The 20,704-nt window shown below is 46.8% G+C and overlaps 1 protein-coding gene across 2 annotated transcripts in view; it reads right to left on the reverse strand.

The window, feature by feature from the left end:
• Positions 1-20,704, reverse strand: part of SORL1 (sortilin related receptor 1) — a 160,477-nt gene that overhangs the window by 12,792 nt on the left and 126,981 nt on the right. For both annotated transcript variants that reach the window (XM_027081993.1, XM_027081994.1), the window contains 11 exons: positions 18,086-18,217; positions 16,605-16,731; positions 16,275-16,444; positions 12,801-12,913; positions 12,455-12,559; positions 11,700-11,772; positions 8,911-8,993; positions 7,456-7,552; positions 5,223-5,407; positions 1,876-1,995; positions 787-951 (listed from right to left, as the gene is read on the reverse strand). In XM_027081993.1, coding sequence (XP_026937794.1) covers positions 787-951; positions 1,876-1,995; positions 5,223-5,407; positions 7,456-7,552; positions 8,911-8,993; positions 11,700-11,772; positions 12,455-12,559; positions 12,801-12,913; positions 16,275-16,444; positions 16,605-16,731; positions 18,086-18,217 — 1,370 coding nt within the window. The remainder of the gene's footprint in view (positions 1-786; positions 952-1,875; positions 1,996-5,222; positions 5,408-7,455; positions 7,553-8,910; positions 8,994-11,699; positions 11,773-12,454; positions 12,560-12,800; positions 12,914-16,274; positions 16,445-16,604; positions 16,732-18,085; positions 18,218-20,704) is intronic.

Here is a 20,704-nt window from a genome sequence, read left to right on the forward strand (position 1 = left end):
AAAAAAAAAAAAAAAAAAAAAAACCAGTTCAGTGTTCAAATTCTCTATCTCCACTGCCATAGTGTCGGGATGTCGTCAGAGGGGAACAATGAATGAAAGTGTTCAATCCCAGCTCTAAGAGACAAAAAACTCCATTTACTTTCTCCCAGGTTGCTTCTTACATCTATGGGGACAGGGAGAAAGTAAAAGGACAGGTAGTAAGCACAGGGAACTCAATCAACAGGAAGAAGCTGAGTCCAGAGGAGTCTTTGTGACCAAGCATTTAAAACCACCCACCCCTGGGATGGCAGGAAGGGCAGAGGGCATGGAGGTCAGAGCAGCCTGGGCAAGGGAAAATGGGAGGTTTTTTCTAGAATCAATGCCTCTTCTCTTAGGGCACGGGCCAGCAAACTTTTTTGTAAAGGTTCAGAGAGCAAATATCTTAGGCCTTGAAGAATAGATGGTCTCTACCACAATTACTCAACTCTCTTGTTTGTAGCATAAAAGCAGCTCTAGATAATGTGTAAACGAATGGGTATAACTTGGTTCTAATAAAACTTTATTTAGAAAAACAGGCAGTGGGCTAGATTTAGATTTGTTAGTGAAGGCAGAGAAGGAGGGACAAACCAGTACGGTAGCCAGGAATACTGGAGATGTGACAATGAAGAAGAGGCACCTGTAAGGACCCCATCTTTGACCAGGCAGAAATAGGGGGAGACCTCCTGCTGAGCTCCAAGCACCAGGACTAGGTTTCTTGCCCCCTTACAGGACCCACCCGCCCCCGAACCAGACCATGCGTCCCCTCACCAGGTCCTGGTCAGGAGAATCGTACGGGGATTCCCACTTGATGACAGCGGAGGTTTTGCCTGTATGAACCACGTGCAGGTGACGGGGAGGAAGCCTGCTATCTGGGATCATCCTCACCACGACGTAGTCAGAGGACGGCCCCTGGTAGGGCGCCACCACCCGGACCTGAAACAAACACCATTCGAACTCATGCAGTTGTCACCAAACCACTGTTTCAACAAAATAGTGACATATGGATACAATTAAAATTCAATGCATACAAAAAGATGTAGAATAATTCCCCACCTACCCCAGATCTCTAATCCGTTTTCCCAGAGGTAGTACTAGTAGTGATTTTATGTGCTTCCTTCCAGAAATGTCCTACACAAATATAAGCCCATATACGGGTACGTGTGTACAGATATGTACTTATATGTGTGTGTACTTATGCATGCATGTATATGTGTAGCCTACTGTTCTTAATTTTTTTTACACAAATGCAAAAACATTACACATATTATTATGCTCTTCGCTTCTTTTACTTAATAACACAGCATGGAGATTTTTCCAAATCAGTACATTTGGAGTTTGTTGTATTTGTGTTGGATGGTTGCACTATACTCCATCACAAAGATAAGCAACAACCCTTTTAACCAGCCTTCTCTTGATAGACATTTGTTCCAAATCTTTTGTTTTCACAAGCAACAGTATACCAAACATGTTTCTCTAAATATCTTGTCACACATGTAAAAGCATGTAAGCTAAATTCCTAGAAGTGGAATCTGACAAAAGTTTTTATTTATTCCTGTGACCCATTCTCCAAGTTCTCAATCCTGCACAAGGGAGCTGTAGTTGGCGAAGTGGCCGTTCATTCTGCGTTTCAAGTAAAAACCTGATGCTTGGGAAAAAGAACCATCCTCCCGTGTGTGTCTCTCTCACACCCCCTCTCTCTCGCACAAATACATGCACAGGCGCACACGCATCGCACGCGGATCCTGGAATCCACATCTCCAGCTCCCCAGGTCCTGGGTCTGAGCCAGGAGGCCAGCAATTAAGACATCCTCAAAAAAAAAAAAACATTCTCCTGTACTCCTGGCACAGGAAACTTACCAGAAACAAATACTGCTCATCCCCACTGACAAGGACTGTTTTGTTGTGCTGTGATGTAGTCAAGCTCTTGGGGTTGCGATACAGGTCAAGAAAGGATGTGGCATAGAAGATGCCGTAAACCTGGTAAAAGGAGAGAACAGAAAAGGACACCAGTTCAGTGGCCAGTGACCTCACTCTCCTGAAAGCCCTAATTTAAGACCCGGGGAACCACTTCAAATGAGCTCACAAAGAATTCTTCATTCAACATCTATTTCATCAGCATTTACAGAGAAGGCACCCTGGGCCAGGCAGTGGCTTCCCACCTACAAAGATAAATACGGTGCAGACTCTCCTCAGAGCTTGCTTTTTTGAGGAGAGCCAGGCAGAGAGGAAAAACAGAATTATCAATAACAAGATGCAAATGTGGAAGGTTAGATGCTATACTAGAAGACTGCATAATAAACTGGGGAAAAGAGGGGTTGACCAAGGTGCGAAGGGGATAGCAAGTGTGCAAGCTCGTGGAGGGGGCACGGGGAGGGAGGGCGGGCACTGCTGGCTGCCTAGGACATTCCCATCCTCCCCTCGTCCCTCAGCAGAATCCTGGTTCTTAGTGAGAACTGCTACCTGGAAACATGCCTACACCCACACTTCCCTCCAAGCGGCAGAGGCCACGTGACAGGGCTGGTCAACAAGATGTCAGCAGATGTTCCAGGCAGGACCTCGGTGAGGACACATTGAAATGCAGGGAGCAGTGCCCTTCCTCTACCCTCCCGCTGCCTGGAATACGCAGGGTAATGTGGTCCAGGAGGCCCTCTGGACTGCAAGGTGATGCCACAGGCTGGAGGTGGCAGGGCCTGGGGCCCAGATCAAACTGTGCTGCAGCTGTAGAGCTCCCAGATGGCTGAACTCCAAACTCTGACCGACTTGTAATTAGGAGGGAAATAAACTGTTGAAAGCCACAGTTACTCTCCATTCCTGTTCTATGCACCCATTCTTAACCCTAATTGGTACACGTGGAGTTTAAAGCAGGAGGTGGGAGTCTGATGGCCTCATAGAGGGGAAAGTGGAAGCTGAGAGCATGTTTCTAATGGGGGAAGCATGAGGAAGCTTCCTTTGTAAGGTAGAAACAAAGGGCATTTTCTCCAAGAGCATATGAGCAGGCAAGAAAGGGGACTTGAAAACCGTACAAGTTTGGAGAAGCTGTGGGGATGAAGGGAGCCCATCAGGGACATGCAAAAGGACTTGTGTGTCTCAGATGAGCAAACGGGAATGGAACAGGAATAGGGGAAGGAGAGAGCTCAGATGGGATGGCAGAGGGGGACCCAGGGCGCAGGCAGGCCTGACCCCCAGAGAGAACAGGCCCGTGGCCACCATGGGGTGGAGGCTTCAACCAGGAGCCAGGAAAGGGGTCCCTGGAGCCACGGAGCCAGGGTGTAAGAAGGCCCCACGCAGACAGTGATGGGGGCAGCTCTTGCGGTGCTGACGGCAGCCCTGAGTGAGACCCCAGCGTCCGCAGTGAGATGAAGACGGGCGGAAGCTGAGAGCTTCGTCCAGAGGACTCCACCAGCCCCTGACCCTCGGAAGGCTACCATGAGTGTAAGGGGTCTCTCAGCCAGGAGGAGGCCGGGCTAGGCTCCTTCTCCAAGTTCACTGTGGTGAGACACTAAAAACAAGTCACGCGCCAATGTTCTGTACACGATGCCCCACTCTGTGCAGACAGCTGGGGGTGACAGGTGGGCAGGCTCTGAGTTGGGTACTTAAACAGAGATAAAGGCCCCTCTGCGATAACGGTCTACTTCCAGGTAAGATGGAGACCGGGGGTGGCTCTAGGCATTCTCATCTCTGTCCCTGCCCCAGAGTCAGGTTCTGGAGCAACAGAAGAGCCTGGGCTGTTAAATTAGCTGGACCTGAGCTCTAACTCAGTCTGTTACTTACTAACCCTCGACTTTGGCCAGTTACTTCACCCCCTCTGAGCCATGGTCTCCTCTCTGGTAGAGAAGGAACATTTACCTCACAGAGCTGATGAGAGGATTAAGTGCGAGACCACGGATGAAGGGTGGGCATCGTGCCTGGCACACAGTGGGTGCTCAGTTAACTCCTACCTCTCCCTCCTTCTTCACGGCTGATCTCACAGACAATTACTTGCAAACCTTGGTTCTTTCCCCACGAACCAGTCCTGCCCCCGATGCACACTGGGGATGCCCTCAGAAGACAAGACTCATGCCAATTCCTCCTCACCAGCCACTGAGGATTCACTAAGGCTCAATTACAGATTTAGTTCCATATGCTTTTCCATTTGGAAAACCCAGAAAACAATCCTTCCCTTCAAGAACTTACAAACTACTCAGGGAGATGAGAGTGGACAGAAGATATCAAATCGGATACGTAGTATCTAATGAAACATTATGCTGCGTGGCATCAACTCTAAAGATTTAGGAGTTGGTAAGGGAAAGAGATCCAGTAGAAGAGCTAGGATTTGACTACACAGCAGCAGGAGCAGGAAGGATTCCAGGGAAGAGAGAGCAGACGCCCTGGTGCAGAGGCAGGAGGGGCATGATAAGAGGCTTGCGAAAGTGCAAAGGAGGGTGCACACTGTGGAAGGCGGGAAATCAAAACCAGGCTCAAAAAGAAGCGCAGGGCTTCCGTGGTGGCGCAGTGGTTGAGAGTCCACCTGCCGATGCAGGGGACACGGGTTCGTGCCCCGGTCCACGAAGATCCCACATGCCGCGGAGCGGCTGGGCCCGTGAGCCATGGCCGCTGAGCCTGCGCGTCCGGAGCCTGTGCTCCGCAACGGGAGAGGCCACAACAGTGAGAGGCCCGCGTACCGCGAAAGAAAAAAAAAAAAAAAGAAGAAGCGCAGATCTAATTCCAGTGAGTCAAAATGCATACATGAAAACAAAAGGCCTATATACAAGTAGAGCCAGCATCCTGGAATGAACTGGGGTGGGGCATGTTTTGGGGGAACAGAGAAAGCAACCTGTGGGCGGGGGATCCCATAGGTGAGGAGGGGCTAGAGGAGCCTGAGGCAGGGTCCTCAGGCGCATACTCATTGTCCTGCAGGCGACTTCTCACCCATCCCTAGGTGAGACTCCCAGCTCGGGAATGTGCCCCCTCCTCAAACTAGGTCTATTCAGCAAACAGCAGGGGGCTCTTTGTCTTGGATGCCAGGCCAGGATGCAGAAAGGGAGGCTGAGGCAGGATGTCAGGTGCCTCTAGAAGGTAATCCAGAACTGACTACAAGGGTAGCTTGTGTTTGGGGTGAGAAGAAAAACAACAGCAACAGAGGGGGAAGCCCTGGGGGTGTCTTGTGGCCTAGTGCCAGGCGACAGTCCATCCGTGCTCTGCAAGGGTCATCCTGGCTGACTTACCACATTCCTGGGGCCGGTCCAGGTGCATTCCACCGCCGTCTGATTGACGGCCTTGGCTTTGAGGCTCGGGGCGGGTGGGCGGACTCCTCTGGTCGTGACATGCTCAAATGCCAGAGGACTGTCCCCCAAGTCAGTCTTGGCCCAGGCAGAAATCTCGTAGGTTGTATGAGCTGTCAGGTTGCCCACTGGGGAAACAGGGACAAAGGGCTGGGGGCAGCAGTCAGGAATACATATCTTTATATGCACACCCTATTTTTTTTAATGTCATCTCTCCATTTAAGTGAGCCCCACATGCTGTAGAATTTTTATTACTTTACGGATTCACTCGGCGTGATTTATTAATGACTACTGCAAGCAACACACTGCATGGGCATGGGAAAATCCCCTTTAAAGCTGCCTATCTGGGGATATAAATTGGTACGACCCTCCTGGAGAGCCATTTGGCCTTGTTGAGTCTTGACATCCTTCATAACCTTCAGTGCAGTTAAATGAGAGGGATCCCAAAATTTGTGCAGCCAGGATGTCTGTCACAGCGTTTGTTATGGCAGAAAAAAGTATAATCATCTGACTGCCTGGCAACAAGGCAATAGCTAAATAATGTGCGTCCATGAGCTTCACGTGCATTCCATGAACTATTACGCGGCCACTAAAGGTTGTTTCCAAGAATATATAATGAAACTAGAAAATTCTGTTATTTACATTCAGTGAAGAAGGCAGGATATAAAATTCCATATAGTATTATTCAAATTTTATTTAAGAAGATACAAAGAAATCAATGAGGAGGAAAAGTATTAACTTAGGAACCACCCAAAATGTAAAAGTGGTTTCCCTGGGAAGTGAAATGATAGGAAATTAAAAATTTGATTGTACCTTTTTTGTTTTCTAAATTTTCTGTAATAAACATGTGCCCCCTTTCTAATTAGGGGAAATGTTATTAAAAACTAAGAGAGCAGTGAACAAAAAGGAGGGTGTGCTAAGAGGACAGCCTTTGGAAACGGAAGGACTTGGGTTCAAGGCCCAACTCTACCCTTCGTACTTGTACAAGCAAGAATGAAGTATTCAAACTCTCCAAGTTCATTTCCTTGTTGGTAAGATGGAGGACAGTGAGAGCACTTATACCAGCTGGCTGTTGCAGGGAACAAAAAAAGAAAATTTCTCTGAAGTGCTCAGCATGACGCCTGGCATGGAGCAAGCCCTTCGTGTGTTTCAGGCAAAGGCTGGTAAGACTTTTGCTTCCGACTCTGCCAATTTCTACTGGTGTAACGTTGAGGCGATGAGACCACAGCCTTTGGAATTAGAGAGGCGTGGATTCCCATCGTGGCTCTGCCACCTTCTGAGGGAATCACTCAGTCCCTGAACCTTGTTTTCTCGTCCATAAAATGAGTAGATCCCACCACACTGTTCTGGAGGTGTTCTGTAAAACACCACACACAGAGTGCCTGGGTAAATGCCTGTATACAGTCAGTGCTCAATGTTAGCTATACTCCTGCACAGCCTCCTTAGGCAGCCTTCGGTTCCCTCCCGCCAAAAAAATATACTGCATATAACAGAACGCCTGCTAGGATTGAAAGTACTTTGCAAACAGAGTATAAGGGAAGAGTAGAAGCTCCCATGTCCTCTTCAACATTCACAAGCAGCCTTGGCCAATGAAGGTTTTGTCTTAGAAATAAATTAAAATCCTTCCTTTAGTCCATCTTCAGATATGAGGATTTTAATTGAGACTCACTATCTGTACAGATACAAGAGGAACTGGACCCTCTTCCTTCCTCGTCTCCTTGCTTCCTTCGCTCAGTCTGTTGGTCCATTCGTTCAACAAATGTTTACTGAACGCCAATTATGCAGCAGGCCCTGCGCTACCTTGTATCAGCAAAGAAGGAGCAAACAAGGGCAGTAAAAAGAGAGACAGGTAACTAAACCCAGGAACTCTCTCTTTTGGGAGGCAAAAAGCATCTGTAGAAGGTTAACCTGGCTTCTTTCCAGCGTTTCCTCCTTTTTAAGCCTCCAACTTCCATGAAGAGACAACAGGTTAGAAGGGGATTTGGGGAACCACCCAATGGATCCCTCACCTGGACTCAGGAGTCACTGACAGCATCCTCAATGGATAACACCTGCCCACTCAGAACGGCTGCAGAGAAGACCCCCCACCTGTCCCGGTGCCCCACACAAGCTCTAATGCCAGGAAAGCATCGGTCTAGCCTTCCTCCTTACACACCGACCAGCTCCAGGGCGCTACCTTTGTGTGACAATATGCTTCCTCGGAAGTTCATCGTTCTCTTCTCCTGTCTGTGGGTGTCGAACGCCCAGAAGAGGTTCACCACATAGCCATTCACCTGCCAAGGAGCAAGAGCCATGTTACATGAACAGTCCACACTCATAGAGCTCACCAGACAGTAAAGGAAGATCTTTTCTGTTGTTCCTCGGGTATCTATCTCCCTTCTTACAATGGACGGGCTAGTCCTTTGGATTCTTAAACCAGTTCCATTTGTGCTATCATTGACTACTTATACTCCCTCCTACTTCTAAAAACAAATGTGAGACCATTCATAATACAACATATAGATTCAATGACACAAAAAACTTAATAAATAATAAAAGGACAAGAACCAATTTAAAAAGGCAGAAAGAAGGGAATTCCCTGGCGGTCCACTGGTTAGGACTCTGAGCTCTCACTGCCGAGGGCCCGGGTTCAATCCCTGGTCAGGGAACTAAGATCCTATAAGCCGCGCGGCACAGCCCAGGAAAAAAAAAAAAAAAGGCAGAAAGGCTAAAAATTGAAAAGGTAATTAGATTACGGTAACTAAGGATCAGTCTTAGCTCAGGTGGTCCTTGCAGTCAAGGCCGAGAGGTCCATACAAAGGGGGCTTGCTTAGATCTCTTTTGTCTAATGGGAGCAAACACATCCATGGGTCAGGAAAGACTACCTTTTCCAAGTTCTGAGCTCACAGAAGGATTTGATGTAAAGGTCTTTAAAAATATTGGCCAATGCACCAAATTAAAACGTTTTCAAGAGCAAAGACTATAGAGACAAGGTCTACACAAGGTCATTTCTGGCATCAGCTGTCTCTGAAGCCAAGGGCATGACACCAAACTGTAGTTCAGTCAATGACACAGGCTGTTGCTCCCACCACAGCTTCACAGACAGGGAGGGATGTGAGGGGAGACAGACAAGAAAGAACCCCATGAAAGGTGTGTGGCAACTTGAGAAACCAAAGGGACACAGATAATGATGGTGAAGTTGGTCAAGCAGATGGACCAAGCAGAGGGGAGGAAGGTGCTAGAAGGGGAGAATAGTAGGTGGATCTAAGTGGATATGCTTCCGAGGTATTTGACTCTCTCCTAACACTCACTCTTGGGAACCTCTGCATTAGTGCTCGGCACCAGGAAATCCAATAAAGCTGAAAATTACAGGGCATACATATTCTGTTAACACCAACTCTTTATTTGCACTGTAGCTGTGAACCATTTAATTATACGGTTAAAAAAAAAAAAAAGGCACCAGGCTGAGGCAGAATCATTACACGTGAAGACTCAAGCTGTTCTTCGTAGGGGGAGGAACCAACCTAGGTGTGGTATTTTAGCTTTGCTGGGTCAAGTCATTCATTTTTCTTAATCTTCCCGTCCTCTGCCATATCAGTTCCCATGCAAAGTAAAGCCCCGCCCAACCGCTGGTTTGAAATTTCCACGTTACCTTGATGTCAGTGTCCACGGACAGGGTAAAGCTTAGAGAATTTTCACCATAGCTGTCAATGTGGATGTCTGGGGGTGGGATCACTGAGAACAAAAGAGGGATTCAAAAAGAGAAACCAGGTGATGAAAAGGGAAGAAGGCAGAACTTAACAGTTTTCAACTCAAGAGACAAAGCAATCTTTCAGTCGGGGAAGAAAGGGCATTTCTTTGGTGGTTTCTACTCTTCCCTTTTACCACTGTTGTCCTGAAGCTGAGGTTAGGTCCACAGTTACCTGGTGAACACATAACTACCTCGGCTCAGTCAGCTATCCCGGCAATGAGGTCGAGCAGAAAAGTTCCATTATGTAAATGTCCCTCATTAACCCAGCTTCAGCCTGGTTCTGAAAGGCACAGGGATCACACTGAGAGCCACCTGTGTTGGCACCAACAAATTCCCAGAGGGCTCAAGTCCTTTTCGAAGGTTGACGGCAAGCTAAATCCTAAGTCCTAACTTGTAAATGCGCGTGTGGCAAAACGGGAAGGATCTGGGCTCTGGAGTCTCACACACTGGAGTTCAAATTCCTGTAGAGACACAGCACCGTGTGACCTGGGGCAAGTTACCTGTCCTCGTGAAGCCTGGAGATGCCCTCTGTGCTTCTCAGAGGTGGGAAAATTCACTAAAATAATGCATGTCAAGGGCCTGGCACCCAACTACAGTTCCCTTTCTCTCCCGTTCCCACGACAGATTAAAGAGCTGATGAGCCACTGGCATTCCCAAAAAGATCGGAGCTCGAGCTGGGAGCTGAGGGCACAAGGAGAGGGCAGCAGAGAGAAAAGACCCCTCTTGGCTCAAGTGCCGAGCATGATGCCGGTCACTGTGAAGGTCTACCCACCAGAAACCTGACAGTGTGCGGCCAAGCGTAGCCCAGGAGCGCTGGATGCAGTCAGCATCGTCGGAAGATAAGATTTAAATGGCCGCTGGCGTATTAGACTCTCAGTACATATGCCTCTTATCCTGGCAAAGCAAGAGGGACTCAAAGGAGTGCCTCAGACTTTGTGGCAAAGAGAGGTACCAAAATCTGCAGGAGTCTCTCCAGATGATCAATGAAAGTGGGCTCGAGGAAAACACGGCAACCGGAAGAAGAAAGGATATTAGGAGTTTCAGGCAGCCAGCTCAGAGCAAAATAGTTGGGGTGCTGCTGTAAAGCTGACCTGGGTTATGATCGTGGTGGCTGGGGACAGATCACGATCCTCTCCAGATCCCAGTTCCCTCAGCTACAAAATGAGCATAAGAATACTCACAGGGTTGATAAGGATTAAGAGAGATCAGTTCACGTAAAACAACCCGCACGGTGCTCAAAAAAAGGTGGCTTTTCTCACTGCCGTTATAATTAATCCACTGCGTTCACTAATGAAGGTGGTGATTCTGGGTGACGCCACCACTGTTTTGTACCCCGTCTTCTTACCTTATTAGGACACGAGGTCACAGATACATCACAACTCACTTTTTGACTTGGCACACAGTTGCCTAACACATGCCCTAACCAACACACATATGAGGAGTTGGGGTTCATCCTCAAAATCATATTAAGGAAGTTAAAGAGAAGCAACTCCCCACTGAGATTTTCAAATGCAGGTGTGACTTACGATGAGGAATTCAAGGTACTACCTGTTCTTTTGATGACCTTCCAATGTCCCTCCTTTTCAGTATGTATGGTCAGTCTGTTCTGACTGACCTTGGAGAGGAAAATAATACCACAATCAAAACTCTCGGGGAGTGTGAACTCGGTACACTTTTTCCAATACCCACACACTCCCTGCTCCACAGACTGGCTGGCTTCACTAAGTTTAGCTGCCCCTGTCCTGATCTCAATGACACCATATTTCACAGGCGACCAGACAGTGACTCTCCATGACCCAGAGCCTATTTCTCACAGGCTCAGATTAAAGTGTAATCCCCCAAGCACATTCCAGGCGACACTTCTGGCTTTTAACACCCGCCAATCCAAAGACGAAAGCCCCAAGCGCCAAAGCTACAATCAGGAAGACGAGCTGGACTGTCTCCCATAGAGTGCCAGAGCCTTCGTTTCACTTGCTTCAATTCACTCACTCATCCACTATTTCATCGGCTCCTATCCGACACTACCCTCGAGGCACATGTGCAAGGCAAGGAGCCCCTCCCGGCAAGCAGGTGGTACAGTGGTTCAGGGCACAGGCTCTGGACTCAGGAGATCAGGTTCCAATCCCAGCTCTGTCACTTGACTGACTGCATGCAAGAGACATAACCTTTCCAGTCCCTTATCTGTTCTTATAGTTGTTCTGAGGGTTCAACGAGATGAGCTGGTGTATGCAGAGCAGGTCCGTGGCAAGTCGTAAGCTATGACTCCGATCAGCTCGAGCGCTAGAAAACTGCCACCTAAGCATCGTCGGTCGGTGCCCCTGGGGCAGTAACAAGTGTCAGCACGGCACTCACATGGACAAAATCATCTTTATCTCGGCTGGGAAGGAAGGACTCCTTCTATTTTTGATACTGTCCCTGAGAACAAGGGCATGAAGGCCTCTGGAAATCCCTTTGTATGTTTTTATTATAACAAATGCTCAGTTCTAGAAGGAGGAATACCTTCAACAGTTGCCCCCAAAGACTTCGTGTGTAAAGCACTATGGAGACGCCCACAAAAGTGAGTGTATCGGGGAGAGGGAGGCTGTGTGAAGTTTCCTGATCTCTGCTTCTTCATTTTCCAGTCACACTGAAAGTTATTTCCAAAGGGTTATTCTACCTTCTCGAAATCTGCAGATGCTGGAAGCACTTACCTTTTCCTTTTATGGTGGTAATGGATTTAGAATCGCTCCAGTTTCCTATTCCCCGACTGGTCACTGCAGCCACCTTTCAAATCAGAGTGCAAATTAGTATGAAATACAGGCAACATACCACACGGTAAGAATCCCGAGTGAGCGAAATTGGTGAGGCTTTGGCTATAAGGGTGGAAGAAATTATACACAGAGGGATTCAGGATAGACAGAGGCCCCAGCAACTGAAATAAGACAGGGAAAGAGACAACGGGAGGGAACCTGGGTAAAGGGAATTGTGAGAGCACTGAAATTATGAGGGAGTCTGTGTATACACTTAATGGTCTCAAAACATGTTTTGCACAAAATCTCTTTTCTACTGAAGATGTTGATAATATATTTCATAAGAACCCCACAGTATCATTTTATAAATGCTACTTATCATAGCTCTGCATCTCCCTGCAGCTAAAAATAAGCAGAAAAGAGGTGGGTGCAAAACTAATTGGAGCTAAAGCACTAGCAGAATATCTGGGTTAAAAGCAGGTAAAGCTGCATTACCATTGGTTGTTGGTTATCTGAGCAAAGTCTGATTTCAAGTTCTCTGTGGCCTTGGTTTACAAGACTGAAAGAAATGACAAGCTTCCAGAGCAACAGGTTGGGTGTTGAGCACACCACGAGTAAGCATCTCACAAAGGTAGGCACGGAGTTCTCGTGAAAGGCCAACCAGCTCCCCATGTTCCAAGACCACCTGGACGGCTAAAACGCGTGTGAACACTCACTCTGACAGTGTACTGAGCGTTGACCAGTAGGTTCCTTATTTCTGTCAAGTTGCTAAGAGCTCTCTGGGAGGCCCACATCTTGGAACCACTCCTGCTGTACTCTACCTGAAGTGAGGAGAAAAAAAAATACTATGGACAGGTAACCAAAGGTCTGGGCATCCCGACATCTTGCAAGGAGGCAGGCGGAGAGAGGGGAAGGTGAGATGCAAAACGTTCCAGAGGATGGATGATAATTTACAAGGCGACAGCAAACCACGTCCTTGTCACACAGAACATGCTTTTGCTCTCCCAGCCCCGGCAATCTCCTGCTGTCACCCGCGCACAGCCCGCTGCCAGAGGGACTTACGATGTACTCCCGAATGAGGCCGTGGCTGTGGGTGGGAGGGGCCCAGCGGCCCACGATCACTCCTTCCACTTCCCTGTGGAGCGACAGCTGGAGGTTCTGAGGGGCGTCTGGCACTGGAAAAGAGGCAACTCAGGGTTAAAATCCATCTGCATACTCATCAACTGGAGGAATTTCCCTGAGCTTAAAACTCCGACGAGAAAGAATCCAGAGCTGGCAGTGGGACCTATCTGCTAGAAAGCGCTGTCAGCTGACAGAACACCTTTCCTCTCTTCCGGAATGCAAGGCCTGCTTGCCCTCATCACACATCTAATGACTGCATGTATCAGACCACGGCTCAGCGAGTCTGATGCAGGCCGGGGGCTCACAAGGGCTGCAGGATAGAATCACGTGGGCGGGCTAAGTCACCACTGGCCCTGGGCTTTGATGCTGAGATCTTAATTGTCAAGGACGGCATCTGCTGTCCTGAACTCTCGTACAACCAGAGAACCACTGGTGTGGCTACAAAGAAATAAAGCTTACTTTCTCTCTTTCTTTTTGGTCACGCCGCGCAGCGTACAGTATCTTAGTTCCCCGACCAGAGAGCAAACCCATGATCCCTGCAGTGGCAGCCCGGGGTCTTAACCACTGGACCGCCAGGGAAGTCCCAAGCGTTACTTTCTAATAGCACAGAACTTCTAGATTCAAATGAAGGGACCCCCTTCAAAGTAGGTTCCTTAATAACTTCACTGCTGGCATTTCTGAGACCTTTCGGGATCTCCCCTTTTGTGACTGCCTTCAGAGGCCAATTAGAAACCACACAGAAACCAGTTACAGTGCTTTCCAGTCAAACTTCATTTTGACTGCACAGTAGTTATTCATGTTGATAATCTGCCGAAGATGAATATTAAGGGTTGAACTGTATCACCTCCAACCCCGAATTCAGGTGTGGAAGTCTTAACCCCCAGTACCGCAGAATGTGTATTTGGAAATAAGGTCTTAAAAAAAGTCATTAAGTTAAAATGAGGTCATTGCCCCTTACCCAATATGACTGGTGTCCCTATAAGAAGAGGAAATTAGGACACAGACACGCACAGAGGGCAAACCACGTGAAGACGGCCAAGGAGGCCTCAGAATGAAACCAACCCTTGACCTTGGACTTCCAGCCTCCAGAACTGGAAGAAAATAAATGCCTGTGGTTTAAGCCACCCTATCTGGGGTACCTCGTTATGGCAGCCTCAGCAAGTGAATACAGTGAATGTTCATCAACAAGCCATGGCCTGCAAGCCCTTGGAGGGCAGGAACTGTGCCTTATTCATCTGATTCTCCAGTGTCTAACCTAATTCCTGAGCAGTAGTAGGGACTCAGCTACCACCTGTGGAAAGAAGATCGACGAATGGGATATTTCAAAAATGGTTCCACTTAGAGTTTAGCTAAGCTAGCCCATGGTATTGCTGTCTCAGCACCCATTTTATTTAGACAAATAGGCTAAGGGGGCCTTAAATTGACACTAGCCCCCAAGCAAGCCCTGGATCACAGCCCAAAGAGTCACAAGCAAATGCAAATCCCTAACGTGACTTCCCCAAGGGCCCTTATGATAAAGTCTCCCCACCTCCCAGGGCCTTCTCCCTTGTGCTCCTTAGGTAAGACTCCCAAGAAGTTTACCAAAACCCCCCTTTTTTGGTGTGAATTGGCCAAACCAGCCCTAGCCCAGCAACTCCACAGCACTCCACCCACAAATCCTAAAAAAGGCGTGTGCCCCAGGTCCCGCTGCTCTCTGCCTGCACCCTGCCTTGACCTCCTGCGTGGCCCCTTGAGGTACGCGTATACCGCCTTCAGAACCTGGGCGTGATAAACTTCTCTATTTCACTTTCCCTGGTGGGCTTCTGCTGACTCTCTGGCACTCTCTCTGCTCTACTGAACAAATGTTATTCTAACAAAGTCATAACTCATAGATTCTTTTTTGTGTGTTTTGTTCAGCACTTCCTTAATTTCTTTTTTCTTTTTTTGAATTGAAGTATAGTTAATTTACAACGTTGTTTTAGTTTCAGGTGCACCGCAAAGTGATTCAGTTTATATATATTCTTTTTCAGATTCTTTTCCACTGTATATTGAGTATAGTTCCCTGTGCCATACAGTAGGTCCTTGCTGTTTATCTATTTTATATCTAGTAGTGTGTATCTGTTAATTCCAACCTCCTAATTTACCCCTCCCCCCAATTTCCCTTTGGTAACATGTTTGTTTTCTATGTCTGTGAGTCTATTTCTGTTTTGTAAATAAGTTTGTTTGTATCACTTTTCTAGATTCCATATATAAGTGATAGCATATGATATGTGTCTTTCTCTTTCTGACTTACTTCACTTAGTAAGCACTTCCTTACACTCTGGCACTACCAGATGCTCCAGGCTTATCTTACAGATCTCCTGCCCCAGGCCTGGATTTGGCCATTTCTTCAAAGAGCCCTGTGTCCTCTTATTGAAGAAGGCATTAGAAACCTAAATCTGAATGATAAAGTTTTTCTGGGCCTTCTCAGTTGACAAAGCAGAAAAAATATGCGTGTGTACTAACCTGTGCACATACACAGATCTAGAAATATTTTACGTGTAACCATCTACACGCACGTTAAGATAAACATGAGTTCATATTAACATCTCCAAATGTAAACATGGTTCTGATGGCAACTGCAAATGAAAAGTTCACAAAACCTGGGGAGCAGAGATCACAGGAATCAGCACAGTCACCCAATGTCAACTACTGTGAAGGGGGAAGAACTAGGGAACTCTCTATGACCCAAGGGTTTTGGTAAATTTCCTTAAAATGAACCCACAATACTTCTGACGAGTCTCATACATTAACAATGATGATCTCCTAAGTACCAAATACTGGGAAATACCTAGAGACGGAAGGTAGAGGTAGAAAGAGGGCAATGGTGGGCAGAAAAACATTATGTGTGGTGATCATTTTGTAATTACAGAAATATCAAATCGCTATGTCATACACCTGCAACTAACACGGTGTTGTAGGTCAATTATACTTCAATTAAAAAAATCGTTTTAAGACATTGAAAACAAACGTATGATTACCAAAGAGGAGAGGGGGAGAGGGATAAATTAGGAATTTGGGATTAACAGATACACACTACAATATATAAAATAAATAAACAACAAGGACCTACTGCACAGCACAGGGAACTATATTCAATATCTTGTAATAACCTATAATGGAAAAGACTCTGAAAAAGAATACATATATATATGTGTATAACCGAATCACTTTGCTGTACACCTAAAACAATGTAAATCAACTATACTTCAATAAAAAGAATTGTATTGAAAAAAAAAAGTGACATAGTAAGAACAACTCAGCCAGGACCATAAAACTTAGCCACATAGGAAGCACAAGTACTTTTGTTTCCATGCTCCTGAGCATCCTGGGAAACTCTCTGAAAATCCCACATAAGGTCCTGTCCCTGCCATAAAAATAAGCTGCAGCACTTACATCCTTCTGGAGTCCTCAGGGTCACGAAGTCATTGGTGCTGTGCACCTTGCTCAGACACTGCACCTGGACTTTGACCTGATACGTGGTGTCTGGCTTCAAGACTTTCAATATTGTGTTCGTTTTATTGCTGTGGGTTTCCAGAGTCTTCCATATGCTCTCTCCAACCACCCTGGCCAAGAGAACAAAGATAGCATCACATCAAAGCCGCATGGGGCGGCTGAGATGTCTGAATACGTCAAAAAAGAGCTGCTCTGTGCGCACACAGAGTTTATGGAACATCCAGTGGCAAAAGAAACATCATTTTCTCCCATGGCAAAGATGGGACCCACCTGTAGTAGACGTTATACACACAAGAAGCAGAGGGCATTTTCTTGGGCCGCATCCAGGTCAAAGTTACATCCCCAGAGAAGTCAGCTGTCCACTGAAGATTCTGTATTTTGTATACATTTAATTCCTCTAGAGAGAGCAAGGGGAAAAAAGGGAAATTGGTATCTTAGAAATCTTGGATTTCAAAGGACCCAAGAGGTTCCTTGGTTTCAGGCAGACCTACTGTGATGTGGTCAGGCCACCATCATTATCTTAAGACACCCCAGAAAAAAAAGAGTTCAGACCTTCCTATATAACCTTTCCCAAGGTCTCCTAAATTTCCAAGCATGGCATTTCTCCTTGCATTTCACCTCCTTGTCTGCACTGATTTAAGCCTGATTCTCAACAGAGAATGCTACAAATCCAAAGACAATGTCATGGCAGGATCCATTACTGCTACAGACTGAAATGTTTGTGTCCCCCAAAATCCATATGCTGAAACCTCATCCCCCATGTGATGGTATTGGGGGGTGGGGCCCTTGGGAGATGATTAGGTCATAAGGATGGAGTCCTTGAAAATGAGATTAGTGTCCTTGTAAAAGAGGCCCGAGAGAGCTCCCTCACACCTTCCACCGTGGGAGGACACAGAAAAGACAGGCTGTCTGTGGACCAGGAAGTGGGCCCTCACCAGACCACCGAATCTGCTGCTGCTTCAATCTCGGACTTGCTAGCCTCCAGAACTGTGAGAAATGAGTTTCTGTTGCTTCTAAGCCACTCAGTCGGTAGTACGGTTATAGCAGCCCCCACATGATTGCTAAATGCATGCCAGACAGAAGGATGGAGTTCACCCCACCACAAAGCCTGACACTCTGTGGGAGCAACAATGCCTCAACACGAGGGATGTCCTTCCAAAGCCAATCTAATATACTCCAATATAAAATAAAAATTAAAAAAACTCCTATGAAAGATCAAGTTAAATTGTTTTATTTGTATAACAGAATGCACTACTGTAATTAAGCAAATCATAATTCTAAGACACTACCTAATTTTTCATAAGTAGTATCTTTTGATTAAAATTATCATTATTTAAACTCAAAAACACCCCATTCTAAGATGTAACTATTATATATAGGATGAATAAACGACAAGGTCCTACTGTATAGCGCAGGGAACTATATTCAATATCTTGTGATAAAGCATAATGGAAAAGAATATTTAAAAATAAATAAATAAAAGGATCCAAGTACCAATACAAGGACTAAAGCAAAAGAAAATAGAACAAAAAACCAAAAACACCCAGTCTAAGACCAACATTTCCCTGAGAGGGGCGAGGTGGGCTGGAGGCTGCACCAGAGGCGGGACTGGGCCTCGCCTCACCTGCAGCTCCAACAGTGAGCAAGGAGCTTTGCATTTTCAGACTGAGGAAGAGCTCAAGAGGGTTCAACCTCAGGGCCTACCCAGCAGGGCCGAGGGTGAGCCCGGGGTCCTGGGGGGCCACACTCACCGCTGCAGGCGTGCTCGTCGCTCTCGTCCGAGCAGTCCAGGAAGCCGTCGCAGCGCTCGGAGAGCACGATGCAGGCCTCGCCGTCCTCGCACCGGAACTCCTGGCCCGTGCAGGTCAGGGTGCTGCGCGTGGCTGCAACACACGAGGGGCCACGGTCACCAAAGGTTTCTCGTGTTCGGGAAAAGGGAACTCAACAGCTTCTGCTTCAAAAGACCCTTGGGATGGGGGTGGCGGGGACCCCACGCTGGCTTGCTAATCCCTCTTCATTTGACATTGACCAGGGGAAGATGCCTTCAGGAAGGGCCAGAGCTTTGGCGTCAAACAAATCAGGGTTTACATCTTGCTCTGTATGAGCCTGAGCTAACTGTTTAGTTCAGGCGCACCTCGTTTTATTGTGCTCAGCTTTTTCATACTTTGCAGATAACTGCGTTTTTTAACACATTGAGGGCTGGTGGCAGAGCCAGTGCCATTTTTCTAACTGCATTTGCTCACTTCATGTCTCTGTGTCACATTTTGGTAGTTCTCACACTATTCCAAACTCTTTCATTATTACTGTATTTATTATGTTGCTCTGTGATGAGTGATCTTTGATATTACAAACGCGTGGCAAAAAGATTACAACTCACTGAAGGCGCAGGTGATGGTTAGCATTTTTTAGCAGTCAACTATTTTAAAATTAAGGCATGTACGTTATTTTTTAAACATATGCTATTGCACGCTTAACAGTCTAAAATATAGTGTAAACATAACTTTCATATGCACCAGGAAACCAAAAAATCCGTGTGACTTGCTTTACTGCAGTGGTCTGGAACGGAACCCGCAAAACCTCCGAGGTCTGCCTGTAGTGCCCAAGTTCAGTTCCCTGGTGTAAAACTGGGGTGACAACTCTATCCCTATTGTGTCTACAAGGACCCAGTGAGATCAAGCACCTGGAATACGCCTGAGAGCAGGCATCCACAAGGTGCAGCCCTTCCTCTGCAGTACTTATTCCTAATCATCTGCTCCTGTTGTCAGTCTGCAGTCCACAATGACCCTCTGATTTCTGCTTTGAGTGAGACTAATAATAATGAGATGAATCACAATAGTAAGAGGCATGTCTATTGTATGTAATCTTTTTAATTGTTTAGCTTTTCAAAGTATTTCCGCAGACAATGAAATAACGCAAGTAAAGAGCACTGAAGAGTTAAGAGTTATGCAACTCGTTGGCTAGAAACCATAATCTGATGTTCTTTCCGGTTTGGAAAGTAGATTTAAACTGCATGAGAGGCTCTAAAAAGGAAGCGATGACAATGTAACTGCAAATGATCCTAAAAAGAAGAAAGATGAGAATGGCTACAGAAACCGCATCTGCCACCCCAGGTAGGTCTGCACCGGGTCCTGGTTCAGGTACCTTGGGCCTTCATTATAGAGACTCACACCTGCCTGCTCGGCCCTGAACAGGGAGAGTTATATCAGAACCCGACCCCACCAGTAAAGAGGTTCTAAAGTTACTCTTGCTCCTCCGCATCAAATATGTCCATGTTCAAATCCCTGGAACATGTTAAAGTCACCTTATAAGGCGAAAGGGACTTTGCAGATGTGATTGAGGTAAAGACCTTGACATAGGACTTAAGCCTGGTACCCAGGCAGGTCCATCCAATCACACAGGCCCTTAAAAGCAGAGACCCTGGGCCTTCCCTGGTGGCGCAGTGGTTGAGAATCTGCCTGCCAATGCAGGGGACACGGGCTCGAGCCCCGGTCTGGGAGGATCCCACGTGCCACGTAGCAACTGGGCCCATGAGCTGCACCTACTGAGCCTGCACGTCTGGAACCTGTGCCCCGCAACAAGAGAGGCTGCGATAGTGAGAGGCCCGAGCACCGCGATGAAGAGTGGCCCCCGCTCGCCGCAACTAGAGAAAGCCCTCGCACGGAAACGAAGACCCAACACAGCCATAAATAAATAAATAAATTTAAAGGAAAAAAAAAAAGCAGAGACCCTTTCCCAGCTGTGGTCAAAGAGGAAGATGTGAAGACCAAAGAAGGATCAGAGAGGCAGAATGTTGCTGGCTTTGAAAATGGAGGAAGGAGGCCTCTAGAAGCTAAGAAAAGCAAGGAAACGGATTCTGCCCTGGAGCCTTCAGAGGACTCAGCCATGCCTTCATCTTGGTTTCAGCCAGTGAGACGTCTATCAGATTTCTGACCTACAGAACTGTAAGATAATAAATGTGTGTTATTTTAGGGCATTAAGTTTGTGGTAATTTATTGCAGTGGTCATAGGAGACTAATACACACTTGAAATATTGTTAATTTGCCCAGATCTTACCTTGGGATTCTACCTCGGTTTCCTGGGTTCAAACTGTAATTTCTCCACTGGGACTCTGAATCAGACTCCTCCTAGCTTATGCCCCCCACCCCATGGAAATATACACACAATGTTCCATACAATGACTCTACCCATACTAGAAGAAATCCAAACAGACCACTAAACCATGGTGATTATCCGACAGTAGAGAATCTACAACAGTGGTTCTTAATAGTCTTCTGGGGAACGTCTAAAACATACAGATTCCTAGGACCTGCCCCAAAGCTATGGAGGCAGAAACACGACACTGGGCGTGTGTCGTATTTACAAGCTCCACA

The sequence above is a fragment of the Aethalodelphis obliquidens genome, unplaced genomic scaffold, assembly GCF_003676395.1.
Source record: "Aethalodelphis obliquidens isolate GAN/ISIS:26980383/991018 unplaced genomic scaffold, ASM367639v1 scaffold46, whole genome shotgun sequence".
Lineage (NCBI taxonomy): Eukaryota > Metazoa > Chordata > Mammalia > Artiodactyla > Delphinidae > Aethalodelphis > Aethalodelphis obliquidens.